The sequence below is a fragment of the Populus trichocarpa genome, chromosome 6, assembly GCF_000002775.5.
Source record: "Populus trichocarpa isolate Nisqually-1 chromosome 6, P.trichocarpa_v4.1, whole genome shotgun sequence".
Lineage (NCBI taxonomy): Eukaryota > Viridiplantae > Streptophyta > Magnoliopsida > Malpighiales > Salicaceae > Populus > Populus trichocarpa.
Window position 1 is genome coordinate 27,495,934 of NC_037290.2, and position 20,719 is coordinate 27,516,652.

Sequence of the window (20,719 nt, forward strand, 5' to 3'; positions counted from 1 at the left end):
AACATAACCTATTTTTTTTTATTCATGTTGAAAGAACTTTATCCGACGCAAGGTACATAGTGTGGATTAGTTCACCAACATCTGTTTGGTAGTGTGGTTGCATATTAAAATGATTTAAAAAAATTGTTAAAAAATTATTTTTGATATCAGCATATTAAAATGATTTAAAAATATTAAAAACATATTAATTTGAAGTAAATAAAATATAAAAAAATTTAAAATTTTTTAAAAACACTTTTAAACACACGTAAACAAACCGGAAAACTTTTACCTAGAATATATTTTTTTTATCATCGAGATTTATTCTTCACAAGAGATAGTGAAAAAATAACATAGCATGATGAGTTGGAGAGGGGTGGCATTAAAGAGCTCGAAGCCCACCAAAACAACAAGAGGACAAGTGTGGCCACTGTCACAGCAAAAAAAGAAAGATGAACAAGAAGAAGGGGAGATGGTGGGTGGGCATAGTATTGGGAGTTTTAAGGCCCTAGGGTTAAGGTTAAGGTGGAGAAGAGGACAGCATATAAGTTAGGGAGAATATTAATGGACAAATTGCTATCAAACCCTGCATTAAATATTAGAGATGAAAGGAAGAAAGAAACTGTAGTGTACTCTACAGATACTGTATGTGAGTGAGAGAGATAGAGAGAGAGAGAAGAGACTTGTGTAGGGTTATATTGATAACCGTGCCCCATCAAAACCTCCATTTTACACCACAAAGAGACTAGAGGCAGATTTCTTTCGTGGCTGGTTTCTCATATTTCCTCGATTTGATCGTTCATATTTTTCTTTCTTCGCAACTTTGGCTCTCTCTCTCTCTTTTTTCTTCTTTGCCAGTAATGGCAGTGGCAGTGCAAGAAAAGAGGGAGGTAGAGACTTGAGTTTTCATTGGGAAGGTAAAGTTTTGGAACAGTCCCTCAAAGATAACCCAAATATTTCCTTTCATTTTACCATCTATCAACCCACCGCCACATCTGCTGCTGCAGCTGCTCTCTCTCTCTCTCTCTCTCTCTCGCGTGCACTCTGCTATTACCCCTTTCTTTTTAAAGACCAGAAACTCACTCGCTCCCTCACTCATTTTCCAAGGGAAATCTGTGCAGTCTTTTTTGGCAGACAGAGACTCTTATCTCGCTTGCCAAGATAGCACCAAACCCTCTTACCAACATATAACAAGATACTGACTCTTTTGCTACTTCTATCTACACTATCACTATTTAGGATTTCTCTGAAAAAGTCTGTTCTTTGAAGCATAAATCCCGGGAGAGCACTGCACAATACTAATACTACACCCCACTTTTTGAGCAAAGAAAATACAAGGTTTTGCATAGGTAGGTGGGAAGAAAAAGAGAGAAGAAGAGAGAGGGGGGGGGGATGGGGTTAAAATTTGTAGTACTACTACTAATACTTCACTAGTAGCTACCAAGTTGCAAGGCACACAAGTGAACAACTAAGAAAAAGATAAGATAGTGAGAGAGAGAGAGATAATGGAGGGTGGTGGTGGTGATGGTGGTTCAAGTACCACTTCATGTATGATGGCTTTTGGAGACAACAGTAATGGACTATGCCCTATGATGATGATGACGCCTCTCATGTCTTCTTCGTCTTCTGCTCATCATCAGCATCCTCATCATCATCATCGGGCTAATGAGGGCGATTCGTCAATATCAAATACCTTATTCCTTCCTCTACCTCCTACAAACAATCAAGGCCATAACCGTATCCATAGTAATGCTAGTGGCTCTTCTTCTATGATTATTGACGATCACAACCGCAACCACAACAACAACACTGTCACTGCTACTGGGTGTTATTTCATGGATAACAATGATGGTAGTAGTTCTTCTGTTAAGGCCAAAATTATGGCTCATCCTCACTACCATCGTCTCCTTGCTGCCTATGCTAATTGTCAAAAGGTGAAGAACGAAGCTGAATTTCCAGTCTCTGTAACCCTATTAACTAAACACCCCAAACCCATATATTTGTGTTTCTTCCTGCTCTCATGCATGTCTAGTAGCAACACTCTTTCTATTGTGGAAGTAGACTAACTCAGTTATCCTCAAATTTAGCCAAAAGTTCTTGTAATTATGGATCTAAGAAGTAAACATCTCCCAATTCCTGAACTTTTTCGGGGTTCATTTGATGCATCCAAGAAAAATTCTGTTGCAAAGAAAGTGAGAGGTCAAACCCTTTTAAGCAAATACACATGATAGAGACATGAGCTTAATTAGTTCTTCTCTTTCCTTCCTTCCTTCCCCTTTCATTCATGGGATATATATATATATATATCTCACACATGTCAGTATTTCTTCAGGTTGGAGCACCACCTGAAGTGGTGGCTAGGCTAGAAGAAGCTTGCGCATCGGCTGCTTCTATTGCCCCCGCTAACACAGGCTGCATCGGTGAAGATCCAGCCCTTGACCAATTCATGGAGGCTTACTGTGAGATGCTGACCAAGTATGAGCAAGAGCTCTCTAAACCCTTAAAGGAAGCCATGCTTTTTCTTCAGAGGGTTGAGTGTCAATTCAAAGCTCTCACTCTTTCCTCTCCAATTTCTGGTGATCATAACCTCTCCCTCTACCCCCACCCCCTCCCCTCTTTTTCTTTCCTTCTCTCGGTGTGTTAAGGTCTTTTGAGCTCCAAATTAAAATATTTTTACTTGTTTATTATTGTTGATTTGATTCTTTATTAAAATACTAATAGGACTTCATGCATGTGTTTGTTTCCAAGAAGGATTAATTGACATCATCGAAGAGCTTGTTTCCCAAAGTGGGTGCTGTTATATTTATTTCCCTGGCATGTACATTTTTTTTTCTTCCCTAGATGGAACTGTTTGAGGTGATAGGGTATCCATAGAGAAGACGGTCTTTCTTGCCAAACATCGATGGGGTGGTAGGGTTAATGTTCTCTGATTTGATTCTATTCTCGGTGCTCGTGTATTTTGTTTTGTTTTTCTTCAGTTCTACTTCCTGTATTGGTAGATATTGACCCATTTATTTCCAATCAATATTGTACTGCTACTGTTGTTGATGTTGTTGAAAGCTAGGTTCTTATAATTTATATGCGTTTTTGCCATACAATTGTAAGTACTTTTGGAGATTGCTAGTTTAATATCTGGCTGCTAGAGTCTCGATTGCATAGAAGATTCTTCGTAGAAAGCAACTCGTACATCTCGCTGATAAGATGGCAATTGCAGGGCTTGAATGTTTAAAGTTTTGAAAATACATGAGATACACAAGTGATCGTATTTTAGCGAGTTGAGGGATGATAGTGTTCATATTTTTAGGGTTCCTTAAGAATTTTAGTGTTCAGATTATGGATCACGAGCTTAAAACTTTCAAGGACGACGGAAACATGGATGGGGGTAATGCGATTAGAGGCGGATGACTTGTGATGTGTGAAGGAGAACTGCATCCATTGTAAAAGGACCTTTTCACTAGTGGTTGTGTATTTTATGGAAATCAGAACAGCTTGTAGTGTCTTCTTTTGTTCTTTTGACAGCAAAGTCACTAGTATTGCTAGAATTGGAGTAGGTTCTCCCATAGGATACGTAAATCACAATACATGCCAAGGGACTAAATTTGATTCACAATCTTTCATTTATTTCTGTAGTGATAACCGTGTATTTAAGGGACGTTGTCTCTCCCTCTTGAAAGATTTCTGTAATACAACTAATAATTTCTTAGCTAAATTAGAGTTATATGAAGCTGTGAGAGCTTATTTCCAACCTTATTATAAGGTAATTGTCTTCTTATAATGAGTGTTGTGTGTTAAATGTTGCATCTAGGTAGAATTTCTTGGTCTATCTGGTTCTGCATGGACAGTAATGCAGTCCTCTATGGATTAAGATGTATGCATATATTCTTCTTACTTTGTTGGCTTCGGAGCAAGATATACTGAGTCGGAAAACGAGCACTTGTAGGCCTCTAATGGACTTGGAAATACATTTGTTGTAATTAAAATGCAATCCGTTTCATTTGCATCTCCTAAATATTAATGGACTTCATTCATGCTCACTAGTTACAGTGATACTGCCATGATTCTTTAATTATAATGTAGGATCGCATGAGCGTGAACAAGGTGTAAGAGTTTCTGGATTGTTTTTCAATCTTAACAACGAAACCCTAATCTGCCTGATGAATTTTTCCAAGTCAGTACAATGATGAATTTCTTATTGCTAGAACGGTGCAGAACTTGTATTCAGATTATCACTTCTTTTCCCTCTGCAAATATAGGGCAAATTCATAATGAGGTAGTATATGTTGAGTTTTGTCGATCTATTTTCATGAAGCCTTACTCATTGATGCAAGGATCTCTTTCGTTGTCTTAGGTTATTGCTATATATAGTATAGTTTACACCAATACTTTTTATATACCTTTTAGGTAAATGGTTGTTTGATTAGAGTTTTAAGGATGGTTCATCAGAATCAGATGTCCTTCAATGTGTTACTGACTCTTTCATTGTAATTCATGAAAAAAGTAAGAAAGGATAGGAGCAGTAGATATATTTGAAGGACTAGCTTCCCTCTTTTTTAATGAAAATGGTGGAAGTTTAAATAATTGTATAATTCCATATGTAAGTGGTTATGGAGCAAGGTTTTTCTGTTGCAGCAGCAGTATGGGTGCTGCTTTACTGTCTTTCAACACACAATTACTGCGAAAATATCATGCTAGTTGCTGCAGTAACTTTTCATGGGACATTTTAATGCGTTTTGGGCTGCTAACTCATTTATGTTGTCACCAGGTTGTGGTGATGGCAATGATAGGAATGTGTCATCTGAAGAAGAGGTTGATGTGAATAACAACTTCATAGATCCTCAAGCTGAAGATCAAGAGCTGAAGGGTCAGCTACTTCGCAGGTACAGTGGATATTTAGGCAGTCTCAAGCAGGAGTTCATGAAAAAGAGAAAGAAAGGGAAGTTACCTAAAGAAGCCAGGCAACAGCTGCTGGATTGGTGGAGCAGGCATTACAAATGGCCATATCCATCGGTATGTATGTTTTTTATCATCTAACTTCGTCAATGCCATACCTTGTTGCGCCTTAGTGTAAGAATTAGAAGCCGGGGAAGCATTTATGTCCCTCTTCATGTCATAGCACCGTAAAAGCTAATTTTTCTCCTCTCCTCTCTCTCATCATTTGCTTCTGTTTCATGCATGCGACAAGTGGTTCATGAAGACTTTTACTGGATCTAAATTAACCCTTGTTTGCTTCCCCTCGGTTAATTACCTCTTGGTTTAGATTTCCTTGTTTTTTCAAAGCTGTTTTTGGTGGCTGCTGGATGATTCTCAAACCTTTTCTCACAAATTTGTTTGTGCCGAGTGGAATTTTATTTGAAGTTAAAACTACAAGTAATTCAACTCTTGTTCGGAGATTACATTATGTTTGACAATTGTTTATGTATATTTTTGTTCATAGATATTTTAGTTATTTTATGCGTGTTGAAACATTACCTCAACAGGAGTCACAGAAGCTGGCCCTTGCTGAATCCACTGGTCTGGATCAGAAGCAAATAAACAACTGGTTCATTAACCAAAGGAAACGACACTGGAAACCATCGGAAGACATGCAGTTTGTGGTGATGGATGCCGGCCATCCTCATTACTACATGGATAATGTTTTGGGCAATCCTTTCCCAATGGACATCTCTCCCACACTGCTTTGAAGATCATGCATGATACATGATTGATCTTCACTGCTGGAATGCAAGTGAAGTTCTTAATACGCTTGCCCCATTTGACATGCAAATTATATATGTTGTGTACTTTTATGCATCCGGAGGCTATCTAATGTAGTTGAATGTTGTGAAACCAGCCCGTCTCTTAATTATATACATATATAGTATAGTAATGTTGTTCTCAAGTGTTTATAGATGGGTGTGGTCAAACCGGTGCCTGGTTCCTGCTAGGTTAAGACTCTCAGGGCATGAAGAAATGTCAATTTTTTACTGGGGGCTCCTAGCTATTATAATTGCATGAATCATAACCCGCTTAAGCCTGTTCTGGAGCCATGGATATCAAGTAGAAGCTTACGGGTTTCTACGCCTGTCATCGGTGCATGCCGCATGGCTCCATTTGCCGTTTACACTGATTCTTTTTTGGCTGAAATGAAACTCTTGCTCATGCGATAGTTCATGTTCTATTTATGAAGTTTTCATGTCAGTCTTTTTTGCTTCGAGTGTTGATCATCATGTTATGTATCTGCTTTTGCATGTCCTTGTGGAAGTCTTGAAACTTCCTATAGGTGAGTTCGATAACAGACTCATTGGGATCTAGTCTGGAAAAAGGGGGCCATATCTGGTGACTTGGTAGGGGTCCGGACCTGGCTTTGAAGGGTCGACTTGCAGGGCTAGATCTAGTTTAATGGCTACATCTGTCACGATGTATATAGGGGCATGAGAATTTACTGGATTCTCATTTGATAATGCACAAGCAATGTAGCATTCCTGCTGCAACCACAGCACTCGTAAGATGGTTAATTTGGATTTTGAACTTGGGATTTGATGGGAATTTTACGAATTAGAATATCTGTTAAAAGGAAACAAGATTGAGAAGTAAATTTTTTAGAATGGAAGTCATGTAATTTATAACTGGAAAAAAATTAAATCTCATGTAATTTTAATTTATTGCAATAATACTCTTATTAATCCATTACAAGCTCTATAATAATCTAATCGATTCTTCATGCCTGTTGACTTCTTTAACTATAATTATTGGCTTTGGTATAGGTTTTTTATTTTTAATAATTAACTTTATATTTGAATATTTTGTGTAGTACTGAAAGGGTTAAAGAAATTGAGTTGTACTTGTTTTTGGGGTTTGTATGTTGAAAAATAGGAATCATTTTCTTTATGAGCGTTGATCTCTGATACCATGAAACAAAAAAAATATGAAATAGAGGAAAACAGAATTGCAGAGAGAAATTTTCTCGTGTATATTAAATGATGCCGATGGTCCAATTATATACAATAATTAAAAAATATTCTAACTAACTTATCCCATACAATATTAATATTGTCATTCTTCTTTTCATTGACGTGGTGCGGTGATGATTCATCCTCTAATAATTAATTATATATTTTTTAGAATAATTGATTTGAATATTTTGTATAATACTGAAAAGACTTTCATGTATGTAACCAGCTAATTAGAAATTCTTTTCATCTATATAATATACTTACTTTCATTGATTTGTAATTGTTTTGAAAGAAAGTGGATTTTCTTCCCTTCTCCTAGATGCTCTAGCAATGCATTTATTAAATCCATAATTTCATCTTATAATACCTAAAAAGTAACTGCATAAATCATAATAAAACTTAACTTTAAATTTTCCTCCAATACCTCATTTACCAATACTATATATCTAGTACCTATAATAACATAATATTTTTCATAACCTAGATAAAATAACTTCACTAGTGCTAACATTTCTTCTTGAAGAAAAAAAATATTATTTATATTGATGGCAAACAAAGTATAAATAGATCAATATCATGCTTGCTAACACTTTATTATCATGCATAATCAAGTATTATCATCTAAATATCATGAAATAATGCATCATACGATTTGACTGAACATGCTTTATGCATTCTTATTGTAATTCTCCATTTGAAAAAAAAAAACCCACAAGGAAACTTCTATTTGTAAAAAGATGCTTCCATTAAATTGAAAATGGATGATTTTTTTGATCCATTTGAAATTACAAGCTAATTTTTGAATGAAGGGTTATTTTTTTCACTACTCTCTGCATATTCTCTAGTTATAAAATGTGGGCCGATCTAACAGGTGGATTATCCCAATAAAAAATTCAGGTTGATCTGTAATATGATTTTTAAGATTAGTTGATTATTTTTTGTCAAAACAATATTGTTTTGATTAATTTTTTTTTATATTAACCCTAGTTAACTCTTTTGATTTGTAATCTAAACCTTGTCATGAGTGAACTTTACCTAATGGGACCTTAAATAAATAAAATTAAAAAAAAACAGCATATGTTTCGTTTTTGAAAGCAGCCCATAATTCTCAAAGGCTTCTTGTCAAGAGAGGAGTGGCCCATTAAACTTCCCATGAAAGTTTTGAAACTATGATATATTCTTTACCTAATGGAACCTCAAATAAAAAAAAACATGTTGGCATATGTTTTGTTTTTGAAGGCAGCCCATAATCCACAAAGGTTTCTTGTCAAGAGAGGAGTGGCCCATTAAACTTCCCACGAAACCCCATGGGAAGAAAGCTTTGGGCTTTTGCTTTGCTATTCTCCACTCCTCTCACCCACTCTTACAGTGCTTCCTTTCTCTTAAAAACGATCCTCTCCGGCTGGAGGACGATCGAAGACTATGAATCATTGGTCTCATTTCTACATTCAAGGTTTCATCTCACGGTACTCTCCTTTTTAACCCCAACAGATCCTGAGCTACCTTTGTATTCTTTGATGAAGCATTTTATCAAACACCTAGCAGTCATTATTATTATTTTTTCATTTCCTTTATGAAAGTTTGAAATTTTATTATCATAATTAATGGTCAATAATCCAATCTGGGTTTCAATATTTCTGTTTATTAATAGTGCAAAAAAGTGAAAAATCTGAACTTTTTGAGTAATAGATGAACAAGTGAAGTGGCATTGGCTTGCTTGGATCAGTGGAGTTGTGTTTCTAGGTAGTTAGAGTTATGACTGTCGATTTCGAGAAGGATTTGGCGTTCTTTTGGATACTTCTCTCGGCTTGGTCGCTGTGGTGATTCTTCTAGTCTCACTAGTCAATCATTTCGAGCTTCTCATGGTAAAGGAACTTGCTTTACTGGATTTTTTCTGTGGTTTTTTTTTTTTTTTTTTTTTTTTAATTTTGTTTACCTTTGTTGTAACAGATTTGTATGGACATTTTTCTGGGGATTGTTTATTTTCTGCAGAATCTTCTAGCTTTATCAAGGTTTGTACTCATTGTTTTTAAATTTTTTCCTTCTTTGCCGACATCAAATTCTGAACCTGGAGGATGTGGGTTATTTATGTGCAGCTTGTCAAACTCGTTTTGGATTTGCATCGACTGATAAACTCATGAACTGATGGTATTGCATGTTTTAATGTAGGGTGGGGGGTCTTCCCTTGCTTATGGAAGGGTTTCGACGTCCAACCTGAATCTACTGATGGATTGTTTCCTTCTGATTTATTATCTGCAAAGAATGTGGTAACGCCACAATGTGAGATAGGTACGGACTATGAAGAGAGTTTAAATTTCACTTGTATGGCAATGCAGTGATATGTTGTGCACTTGTTTTGCATTTCTCCACATTTAGTTCAATGTAGTCCTCCCTGTGGTATTAAATGATAGAAGGGTGATTGGGATTGGAACATTTAATTTTTTAACTTGCTGCTGAACAGAGACTCTCGAACCAACAACTTATATGGTTCTGGTTTCAACTCTTTTGATGTGGTTACACAATATTATCAAACCTGGTGATGTCGTTGGTCCAGTTGTACAATTATCTAGCTATTTTTCTAGATTGATCTTTTAGTTGGATGTTTCCTGATTAAATGAGAAAAAAAAAAAAACTAAGGAAAAGGTAGGTAGAATAGTTTTGACCTGAGTTCTTAAACTGTTGTATCTTACTTCAGATTTTTATTAATGATTACCACTTCTTCCCCATCAAATTTATAAGGAAGAGGAAAAAGAAAAAAAATCACATGCTGAAGGGGATTCTAACTCTTTTGCAATATTTTTTTTCCTTCTTCCAATTCACCTATTTTTGCATGTTATGTGTCCTCCATGATATTGTTTAATCTCTTCCATGGAACATGCAATATCATGTGAATACAATCTAATAAAAGTTCACTTTTCTTACTGGTTGACGCTGCATCGTGAGTTTTGACTCTTGGGAGTGATTTAAATACAGTTTTAGTTATGTTCTTTCCTTGAATATATAAAATTGTGAGAATGAGATTTATCTTATGGGGCTTATTGATTCACTGCATAAGTTTTAATAGCTCTGAATTTAATTGTCTTCATCTTTTTTTTTTAAAAATAATAATTACAATTAGGGATATTATATTGACATGATGTTGTGATACAGGACTTTATCAGGACCTTGTAATTCCAGCGCAAATTTTCGTAACTAGGACAAGGGCTTAATGGTTTTGGCTGGTGATGTTTTTGATTTCCCTATCAGGAATGATATTATTCACCGTGTCGTGTGATGGCAGCTTGCAAAACAACAATAGGTAGTCTCAAACCACCATGCTTAAATCTTCAAAGAAATTAATGGATTATGACAAATGTAGAACTCTCTTCCTAATCATATCATTGATAAAACCTGTTGGGTTTGTTTTTATGAAAATCTGTCTGATGACTTGCTAGTTCTTATCTTGCTATGTGTCATGGACCATGACAAGTATTTTGTTCCTAATTGGATCAACTTTCATGGTCTTAAAAAAAATCTGCTACCTGCACGTTAAGCCTTCCTCTTTATAAAGTGGATGCATCTGATACTGGTATCAATTGATTTGTTGACAGGGAGCACATTCAACTAAAACAATCAGTGAGGTTAGTGGGACTGGAAGAAAGCCATATAGACAAAAGAGCACTGGCCGAGCAAGGTATGGAACGCTGTGTTGGCCCCAGGTAAAGAGCCTCTTTCACCCTTGTTGATCTTTGTTTTATTTGAGTGTCAATGCTTCTTTAACTTGAAGATTAGTTAGGTGGGCCTAACATTAATGTTTGGATCACAGTTTAGAGGTGGTGCTGTTATGCATGGTCCTAAACCACAAAGTCATGCTATTGAATTAAACAAGAAGGTGAGGCGTTTGGGGTTGAAGATTGCTTTGTCAGCTCGTGCAGCAGAAGGAAAGGCATGTCTCTCTGTCTCTGCGTCTTTGATTTTTGCACACTCCAATCAAACGATGAAGCGCATGCGATTTAGTTTGCACTGTAAGCTCTGTTCCATGAAGAATCCTTTTTTACCTTTCACAGGAGAACAGCCAACCAAAATAATTCATTTCTTTGCTGTTTTTGTTATAAGATTCGAATACGTGGCCAAGATGTTCATTCCATGCATGCTAGTTTTGTCTTCGAGCTAGGAATTTTTACAGTTGAATTTTGGTGGGGTAGTTAAAACCTAGGCATGGCTTTTTTTGTTGTTTTGAACATGGCTTAGCCTTTGCAAATTGTGCATCGGTAATTGAAGAGGTTATCAGGGTTGCGATTTTATTTTCTCAGAATAGAAAATTTTATTTTCTCGGAGATGAAAATTGTTAATGCCGAGAAAACATGTAAATATACAAAAAAATCACTTTAAAATTATTTGTTTTATATTTCTGTCTCTTCTTTGTCTGTATTTTTTAGTTTTGTAACACCGAAAAAACAGCCTAATGTACTCAATGTGCCTCAGGACAAGCCATTCGATGATTAATATTTCTGAGATGTGCATTTCAAGATGAAATTTGGCATTGATGCTGTGAAATTTGTTGAGGTTGAATTGATACTCAATGCCACATGGAATCCCACTCAGGATTATGCGTGTTGCTAAAGCTATGAGCTTGGCAACATAATGACCGTTGTCAGGTCAAGAACACAAGGCTTAAGAGTTGGTAGGTCAGCATCACATCGTAAATTGTGGGCATTTGATTTGGACATATCATACATGTTGAGAATACGTAAGGATCAATGTCCTCCAATGGCCTAAGTTCACTCTTATGGGTCGCTTCTCATGCCAGGACAAGATGCCCTTGCAACTTTTGAAAATTCTATCATCAAGTCAAGATGGGTCTGACTATTCCGTAACAAAATTGTTAATTAGAGACTAGGTTTGATTGAGTCTTTTGAATAGTTTTGATTTAAAAAGTCAAAATTATAAAGAAAATAATAGTATTTCAATCAATTTATTTCTTAGAAAAATATTTGAATTTTACTATTGAACATGTAATTATACTATTCAGTTTATTTAATTTATATCTAAATGGTTTTAAATTGAATTTATATGATTGTAATTTAATCTTAGAATAATTAAGTATGTAAATCAGGGTTATTAAACTTGGTTTAATAGTTAATTCAATCAAACTTGATTAACTTGGTCAAACTTGAATGATATGATATGATTTTGAGATGATATCAAAATAAAGCAATATTATTAAACTTGGTTTAGCTTAATTTTTAAATTAAATTAGGTATAAATTGATTCGGCTGGTGTGATTTAATCAACTTAATCAAAACTTGGTTTGATTTATTTTTAAAATAACATCATTTTAATTTTTAAAAATAAAAATAATAAAAGAACATGATTTTAGATTTACTTAGGTTAACTCAAATTAACTTATCTAATTTTTTTTTGTTAAAATTTTAAATTTTTTAGTACTTTTAGATTATTTTGATGTATTTATAAAAAAAAATTTAAAAATAAAAAATTATTTAATATATTTTTAAATAAAAAAATATTTTAAAACGCTAGACTGACTTTAATAACTTTATTCAATGATAAAACAAAAAATATATTTCAGTGTCAGGTAAAATTACTAAACTGCCTCACATTTATGACCATTAGATTACATTTACATGGGATGGGACATAAAGACAAAACTCAGAAAAGACAATCCAATATTTACACAAATTGGGTTACATGGCAACACCCCATTAGCCAAAACCCAATGACAAAACTTAACCAAATACAAAACCAATCCTTAAAGGCTTAAACTCTTACAAGAAAAAGAAAATCCATATCATTACAACCAAACTACATAGTTTGTGGTTATTTAAGCTGACACACACACACTTAAAAAAAAAAAAATGACACTGTAACAGGTCAAGGGTCACAGCATCTTCTTCTGTTGTCTTCTCTCTCTCTTCAATGTCAAGAAGCTAGGGTTTCTCTCCCTCCAAAATCTCCACTCCACTTTCTACCAAAATCCCTCTTCATCAGTATCAAGAAGAGAAGACACTTGAAGTCTTAAGGTCCCATGGCTAAAACCAGACCAGGAGGCATCATCTCCAAGCCTAAAACAGGCAAGAGGGACCTTGAATCCTACACAATTCGTGGCACTACCAAAGTTGTTAGAGGTAATAACATTCTCAAAATGCGTTTTCGCAGTTATATTTATCTGGGTTGTTGTAAAGTTCTGATTTTCGTTTGTTTTGTGGTGTTTCTGATAATGGGTTGTTGTCGTTTTGGTGTATTTGATAATGGGTTGTTGTAAAGTTTTGATCTTTTTGCGTGTTTTCTTGTGTTTATGTAGCGGGGGATTGTGTATTGATGAGACCATCTGATACTGGTAGGCCTTCATACGTGGCAAAAATTGAGGCGATTGAGGCTGATAGCAGAAACAATGTGAAGGTTAGAGTGAGATGGTACTATAGGCCAGAAGAGTCTTTGGGAGGGCGCAGGCAGTTTCATGGAGCAAAAGAGTTGTTCTTATCAGATCATTATGATGTACAAAGTGCTCACACCATTGAAGGGAAGTGTATAGTTCACTCTTTTAAGAACTATACAAAGCTCGAGAATGTTGGAGCTGAGGATTATTATTGTAGGTTTGAGTATAAGGCTGCTACTGGAGGTTTCACACCAGACCGTGTTGCTGTGTGAGTTTTTTCTTTCAACATGGTTTAGATTTGAGTATGCTGGAATGTGTTTTATTTTTTGTTAGTGTGTTGTTGTTTGATTGAGGTCCTAGTGCTTTTTGATTTTTGAAGGTATTGCAAATGTGAGATGCCATATAACCCAGATGATCTCATGGTGCAATGTGAGGGTTGCAAGGACTGGTAATATAGCTTTCTTGTTTCTGTTGTTTTTTTTATTTTTTCTTAATTCTCCTTTTCTCTTTTTGGTTATTTAGTCAGTTAGTTTTCTCCAAAGTAGTCCCGTGACAATAAAAGTTTTGGGAAATGTGTTCTATATGAAGTTGAAAATGGGGAAAAATAAAAATAAAAAGTGAAATTTTGTGTCCTAAGGCAAAGGAGCTAAGGACGACCACTCTTAAACCCATTTCCAAGAGAAGGCTTGTAAATTAAAAAAAATAAGAGAGTTTTGTTGGTGAAGTTCTCAGCCATTCAATTATCAATGCTGGACAGAGAAAGGAGCACAAGGATTAGAAAGAGGCAATTCTCCGTATCAAGAAACAAAGTGCAAATATACAAAAACAAGTTGCTTGATGTGGGACAATTGACTGCTATTTGAGCTGATAGCTTGATCTCATCAAGTGTTATCCTCCCTATGCCCACCTTTTCCATTTAGATCATAAATCTGGACTTTAGTGGGCAGTTATTCTAGTTAAATTTTACAAATGATATCGGCACCATTCTGGGGCCATATATTTTTGCTCTGCTGTTCAACACTATTTTGTCTATTGCTTTAAGTCGATGGCAGTTAACAAGATGTGATTTTTCTGGTTTTTCCTTTTCCCCATGTAAGATTGTTACCATTTCTATGGGCTTTTATGCTCTCAAATACATCTCAAACATCATAGTTCTAATGGTATTAAATTGACTCACCCATGTGTTATATCTACTTGCACGTAGAAGACGCAAAACGTTCTTTGTCGTGCATTTCTAGTGCTTACTAACCCACAGAGAATGTAAATTCCTTTGCTATACTCCCAAATTCAGGCCTTTTGGATGTAGTTTGAATGGCAGGGGATAGTATGCTTTTATAGTTATGCTTCTATTACTTTTGGAGGCATTGTGAATAGTTATGTTTCTATTACATTTTGGAGGTATCGTGAATAGTAAGGGAATTTCGTCTATATGCTCATGTGTGATAGCCTTAAAAAAGGTTTTAGTCTGCTTTAATAGTTATGCTACTCATGTTCTTTGTAGGTATCATCCTGCTTGTGTTGACATGACAATTGAAGAGGCAAAGAAATTGGATCACTTCATGTGTTCTGAGTGTGCATCTGATGATGATGTGAAAAGATCACAGAATGGATTTTCAGCATCATCATTAGCTGAAGTCAAGGCGAGACTTTTCTCTATCCTGTTTCCTTTTTTCTGGAGATTCATTTTTGTGGCCTTAATATACCCCATTTACTGTGCATGACATGCTGTGAGCTTGTTTTCTGCGATGATTTTTGGGTTGAGATTTAAGAAGTTAACAGGATTTGTTACTAATATTGTGTGGAGTAGGTTGTTGATATTAGTGTTTTGATAACTCTAATGATGGGCGTATGGTGTGGATAAGTAGATAAGTAGTGATACATGAGTCTCCATTACCATTGTGGCATCAACCATCCTTTTGGGTAAAATGTACTGAACATTTAGCTGGTACCAAAGAATATATTTGTAGGATGCACTACTGCTTTCATGTATGAAATTGAATACATGGGTTGGGGCTGCATTTTGGCCGCAATAGCTTGCTGATCTTGAAACGAAAAGAATTTTTTACCTGTAGTAAGCATGATCCATGTATTTCACATAGCAGTTTGGCTTCGTGCTCATGTTCATTTATTAATCTATATCTTATTTGTTATGGACTGTGATTAATCAAGCATTTATGTTTCTATTACTTTGTGTTAGAAATATCTTTCTCTTATATAGTTTCATGGGTTGTGCTACACTGGCAATACAATTTTCACTTCTACACTTGCCTGATCCCTATCTTCGTATGGAATTTGAAGTGTAGGTTGGTTTATAATGCTCAGAAGATTGTAACTTTGATGCACACATTACCATTTGAAAATTTGAGTTATTGTATTGATTTGCTTGGATGAGATGGATCTGGGTCCAATAGTTGCATCTTCATCTGAATTGTTGTGATATAGTGAGCTATGCTTGGGTGGTGCAAATGTTAGAAGTTGTTTGATATAGATTTTATGTTCATTTCTCTTTCCAATCCTGCAATGTACAAGACATCCTGAACTGTCAATCTAAATTTGGCTCCATGGTTACAGAGTATAATTAGAAGTTTGGTCTGTCATTATATCAAAATCCACAGTGATATATTTACCCATTTTGTCCCTTGTGTGCTTAATACTGCCACTTATTGGTTCTTTTCTAGACTCTAATATTCCTGTTTGAAAACAAGTTCTTTTCTGTGGCAGAGTTTGATTTTGTTGAAATTAAGGCAAGGTATTCACTGCAACTATGAATGCTCATTATTCCCATTATAACATATTTAGGATGTTTTGAGATTGGGATATAATTTCAAAAAAAAAAAAGGACGGTCGGGATATGATGTTATAGTCAGTTGGAGAGTGTACCTGCATGTTTCTACATGGAAGGCTACTATCAACTTCATGTTGTCTTCAAGGCATGTCAGAAACATTGAGCCAGATCTTGTTTTTCACATATGGTTTTCTATATGTAATCCATATACAACCTTCATGGTGCGATTTTGTTTACAGTCACTTCTAGCTTCTTGCCGTGATCTTACAACTATTTTATTTCATCATCATTTATTGGAATTAAGTTATTTGTCTACGCCAAGGGATTCCAATCCACAATGGATGGGTGGCTTTCTGTCTTCATCCAAAATGTTGCATTAGGGTATTGGAATTTGGAAATATTGTGTAGAGACACCATACTGTTCTTGCAAAGTTTGGATGATATTGGTTAGGGAAAAATATCAGGGTATTGGAATTTGGATATATTACATGAAGACACTCACTAATATTGTTCTTGCAAAGTTTGGATGTTGGTTAGGGAAAAACATTGATCACATACATAGCCCAATCTTCATAAATGATGACATGTTTTCCCTCTTTATTGTTCTCTGAAATGAATGATTGTTGAAGTCTCTGAACTTTACAGGTAGAGAACAAGCGCCGGAAGAGATGATGAGTGCAGTTAGGTCAGTGAAATGCACAGGGAGACCTAAATCTTCTTGCAGGTTTAACTTGTAGATTGTCAGTGTTTGAGATGTATAGTGCAAAAGACCATGGTGTGCATTGCTCAAACTGGGCTGTCAGCAATTTCTTGTGTTTTGTCATGTGGAATATGTAAGCTATGCTAGGTTCAGGACATAATTAATTTATTATGAATCTATCCTGAAAAAGGTTTCATTTGGATGTTTTCTGACATCAAACCTATTGCATGGAGTAGACATTCTTAGTTTCTGGTTTTCCCTTTTTCGAAGCCAAGACAGAAACCCCATTTATGCTGATGGTTCACTTGCCAGTTTGATAGCAACCAGCTTAACTTATGTTGTAGTTGCTCATTTATGGTCTATGTTCCACACGCACAGAGTTTTCACAACAACTCACTATAGACCTTGTGATGCAGTGCCCAAGTCTGAACTGATGGCCACAAACTGAAATGAGGACCTTAGTTTGAAGCAGGAACGCCTCCTTGATTTTCGTTTTTACACTGTAAAAAATCATGTGGGCTTAGACGAAGGAAAAATGGTCCCCAGCTTGGGTCTTCTTTCCTACACAATTTTCATTTTCGAAAGCTGACCTCAAGATCTTGGAGCCTGACTGCCGGTGGGCCTAGCTGTTTTTTTGGTTATTTCTTTATGCTATTCATTTGGCAAGATTAAATTGTCAAGTCTACAACATTATTCTACCACCTCAGTGCTTAACTACATGCACAGGGCTAAAAACAATAGAGTATAAATCATGAGGCCCTAGGGCATCGCTTCTTACTGCGTGTTATTGGATTAGGTGATAATGCGAGCGTTACTTGGCAATCTATGAAGTTTGCAATCATGACATCCGCCTTTCAAACCGTGGCTAAGAGTACTATATTTGTACCCAGTGCTCGAGGATGGAGTGCAAGTGTGCAACCCATTACAGTCTTGAAAACCCTCTGGAGTTATCCCGTTCATATTTGTCGAGAGGATTATAATCGACTTAAAAAGAGTCTAAATCATTACATTATTAGATTAACTCATGGTTAATCGTTTTTATTAAATCTTTTAATTATATTATTTTTTATTAGGCAATATTAAAACAGATCACTAAAATTTAGTTAGATCAAACTGGTTTTTTCATATCAATATTTTATCTAGCTTAACTAGAAATTCAAATTATGTTCTTAGCCCGTGTTTTTCGGATCATTTCGTCAAGTTGGGTTGTATTTTACAACCTTATTTCGTCCTCCCCTACATGTTTGTAATAAATTCTTATTTTGACAGGAGGCCTAGAAGTTGCCAGTCAATCCGACTGTGAAGGTCATTTCATTACCATATTTGTTTCAATTTCATCAAAATTTAATCTATCAAAATCCCTCCTAGATTAAAAAAAGGAGTCGAATTTAATCAATAAAGAATAGAGAACCTCCCAAAATCAACATATTGGTAGTAAATATTATCGGTAAGTCCTAGCAACATGCTTCTTGTCTACATAAACCAGGTCTCTAGTAGTTTTTTGATACGCATGGCAGCATGCATGCCCAAGAAGTACCTCTAAAAGCCTTCCTCGATATCTCCACCATCTTTGCATTCTATACAAGGTAATATCTAAGGGATAGTAACGGTTTAAGTCCAAGCAGGGCTTCCTTTCCAGGGCTTCCTTTCCATATCAGCTAAACCGTTACTGCTTTATTCACATGGACAATGTGTCTTAGAATTATTGCTTTACGTTTTTGCATGCTGTGTATATGGCAGCTTATTTTTCTCAACATCCTGGTGCCTGAGCTCATGTTTCCTTCACTGAAAATGATCATGGCAAACAAGGTTGATACATCGGCTTCTTCGAGTTATTATGCACTTCTGATTACTGTCCTTGTCTTTGTTATTGTTGGTACTTGTTGTGCAGAAGAAGATCAGTGTACTTGGTCTTAATGGAAGAAGAGCCAGTGGCATTTCATGGAAGCCATTTATCTCATGAAGGACGAAAAGTACTTGCACTTGACAGGTATTACTACTGTTGTTTTCCTGTCTTGAACATCTTACAAATTTGTCCTAGACTTCTAGGGCAAGGGAGAGGATGTAGATTTTTAGGGTTGAATTCATTTTCTTCTATTGGTACTGATCAGGATATATATTTTTATGGATAGTGAAGTTTCCAAGGCTCATGCAAAGCACTTGGTGGATTCTCATGACCAACTTCTGCAAAGCAATCTAAAAACTGGAAGCTACAACAAGCTCTACAGCTTCAAACACATTGTTAATGGCTTTTCTGTTCATACAACCCCTTCTCAGGTTTCTTTCCTAGTTTCTTAGCCTTCTCTTTCTCTATATATATTTTCTCAAAGTTGACGGTAAAAGTAAATGCAAGTTTTGTTGGTTGAAAATTCCAGGCAAACAAATTGAAAGTTGCTCCTGGAGTGAAGCTGGTGGAGAAAGATAGAGGAGCCAAATTGATGACAACATACACTCCTCAATTCCTAGGGTTACCTCAAGAAGTATGGGCAAAGGAAGGAGGAGACAAAAATGGAGGTGAAGGGATTGTTATTGGTTTTGTTGACACAGGAATCACCCCAGAACATCCAAGTTTTACTTATGATCCCTTGAATCCTTTCACATCAAATATTTCTCATTTTTCGGGTGCTTGCGAAACGGGGCCTAGATTTCCATCTAGTTCTTGCAATGGTAAGATAGTGTCAGCTAGGTACTTCTCAGCTGGGGCTCAAGCAATTGCTACTCTCAACACTTCAGTGGACTTCCTCTCTCCCTTTGATGCTGCTGGGCATGGCAGGTACGTACTGCAATGATCACTATGTAAAATGCTCTTGAATATATCAAATAGCCATCTGCTGAAGATGTCATTGATACAAATGAATATACTATGTTTAGTCATGTGGCATCAATTGCTGCTGGAAATGCTGGGGTCCCAGTGATTGTGGATGGCTTCTATTATGGGCGAGCTAGTGGGATGGCTCCTCGTGCTCGGTATGCTCTTAATTTGTTTTATACAGTAGCCTTAATTAATTTACTTGCATGGCGTTTAGGCAACAGTTTGATGAGAAGTAGATGACCTTTTAACATATATTGGCCTCAGAATTGCTGTTTATAAGGCTGTGTATCCAACAGTGGGAACTATAACAGATGTGGTTGCAGCAATAGATCAAGTAAGTCTTGAGGTTTACTAGTCTGTAACGCAAAATCTACAGCATTTATATTGTTGATTGGATCTTATTAATCTCATGTGCTGAATCTGTGGCACAGGCAACAATGGATGGAGTGGACATATTAACACTCTCAGTTGGACCAGATGAACCACCAGAAGATACCATTACATTCTTAAGTGTGTTTGATGTTTTCATGTTATTTGCTCGACGAGCTGGAGTTTTCGTTGCTCAAGCTGCAGGTAACCACGGGCCAGACTTTTCAACTGTTGTATCTTACAGCCCATGGGCTGTAGGTGTAGCTGCTTGCAGCACAGACAGAAGTTACCCCGGTTCTCTTCTTCTTGGAAATGGGCTAAAGGTTGGAGGCGTAGGTTTATCAGGTATGAGGTATCCGATGTAGTATAATTGGCACAATACCAATGTATGTTCTTGCAGAACGGAGAAAAAGGATCCATTTAGCGAACCCCAACTAGTTTAAAAGGTTGAGGCTTGGTTCGCCGTCCTCGTTGTTGTACTTATGCATTGCATAATCTTTTCCAGGTCCTTCTTTTGGAGACGGGGAGTTTCTGTGTAAGTTGGTGCTGGCTAAAGATGCAGTTAGGGTAAATGGGGCATTCCCAAGGACTCCAGCATATGTTGAAGAATGTCAATTTCCAGAAGCATTGGACCCTATTATTGTGCGAGGACGAATAGTTATATGTCTTCTCAGCCGGCTTCTATAATGGGACATCAAACATCAATGCCATTATTGACACAGCAAGAACTCTGGGATTTATGGGTTTTGCTTTTGTTGCAAACCCG

At 36.2% G+C, this 20,719-nt stretch overlaps 2 protein-coding genes and 2 pseudogenes across 2 annotated transcripts; all 4 read left to right on the forward strand.

Annotated features, from left to right (window-relative positions):
- The first annotated feature begins 425 nt into the window (after positions 1-425).
- Positions 426-5,857, forward strand: LOC7484545 (homeobox protein SBH1). The gene is made up of 4 exons (XM_002317115.4): positions 426-1,913; positions 2,312-2,555; positions 4,742-4,986; positions 5,457-5,857. Exons 1-4 carry the CDS (start codon positions 1,485-1,487, stop codon positions 5,658-5,660), a joined length of 1,122 nt encoding a protein of 373 aa, XP_002317151.3. The 5' UTR covers positions 426-1,484; the 3' UTR covers positions 5,661-5,857.
- A 2,361-nt stretch (positions 5,858-8,218) lies between these two features.
- LOC18102858 (uncharacterized) lies at positions 8,219-11,298 on the forward strand (annotated as a pseudogene).
- Positions 11,299-12,731: 1,433 nt separating this feature from the next.
- Positions 12,732-16,971, forward strand: LOC127905506 (chromatin remodeling protein EBS-like). The gene is made up of 5 exons (XM_052454251.1): positions 12,732-13,036; positions 13,213-13,555; positions 13,667-13,735; positions 14,789-14,927; positions 16,718-16,971. The coding sequence occupies exons 1-5, from the start codon at positions 12,937-12,939 to the stop codon at positions 16,742-16,744; spliced, it is 678 nt and encodes a 225-aa protein (XP_052310211.1). The 5' UTR covers positions 12,732-12,936; the 3' UTR covers positions 16,745-16,971.
- Positions 16,972-18,569: 1,598 nt separating this feature from the next.
- On the forward strand, positions 18,570-20,716 carry LOC127905458 (subtilisin-like protease SBT2.4; annotated as a pseudogene).
- The last annotated feature ends 3 nt before the right edge of the window (positions 20,717-20,719 follow it).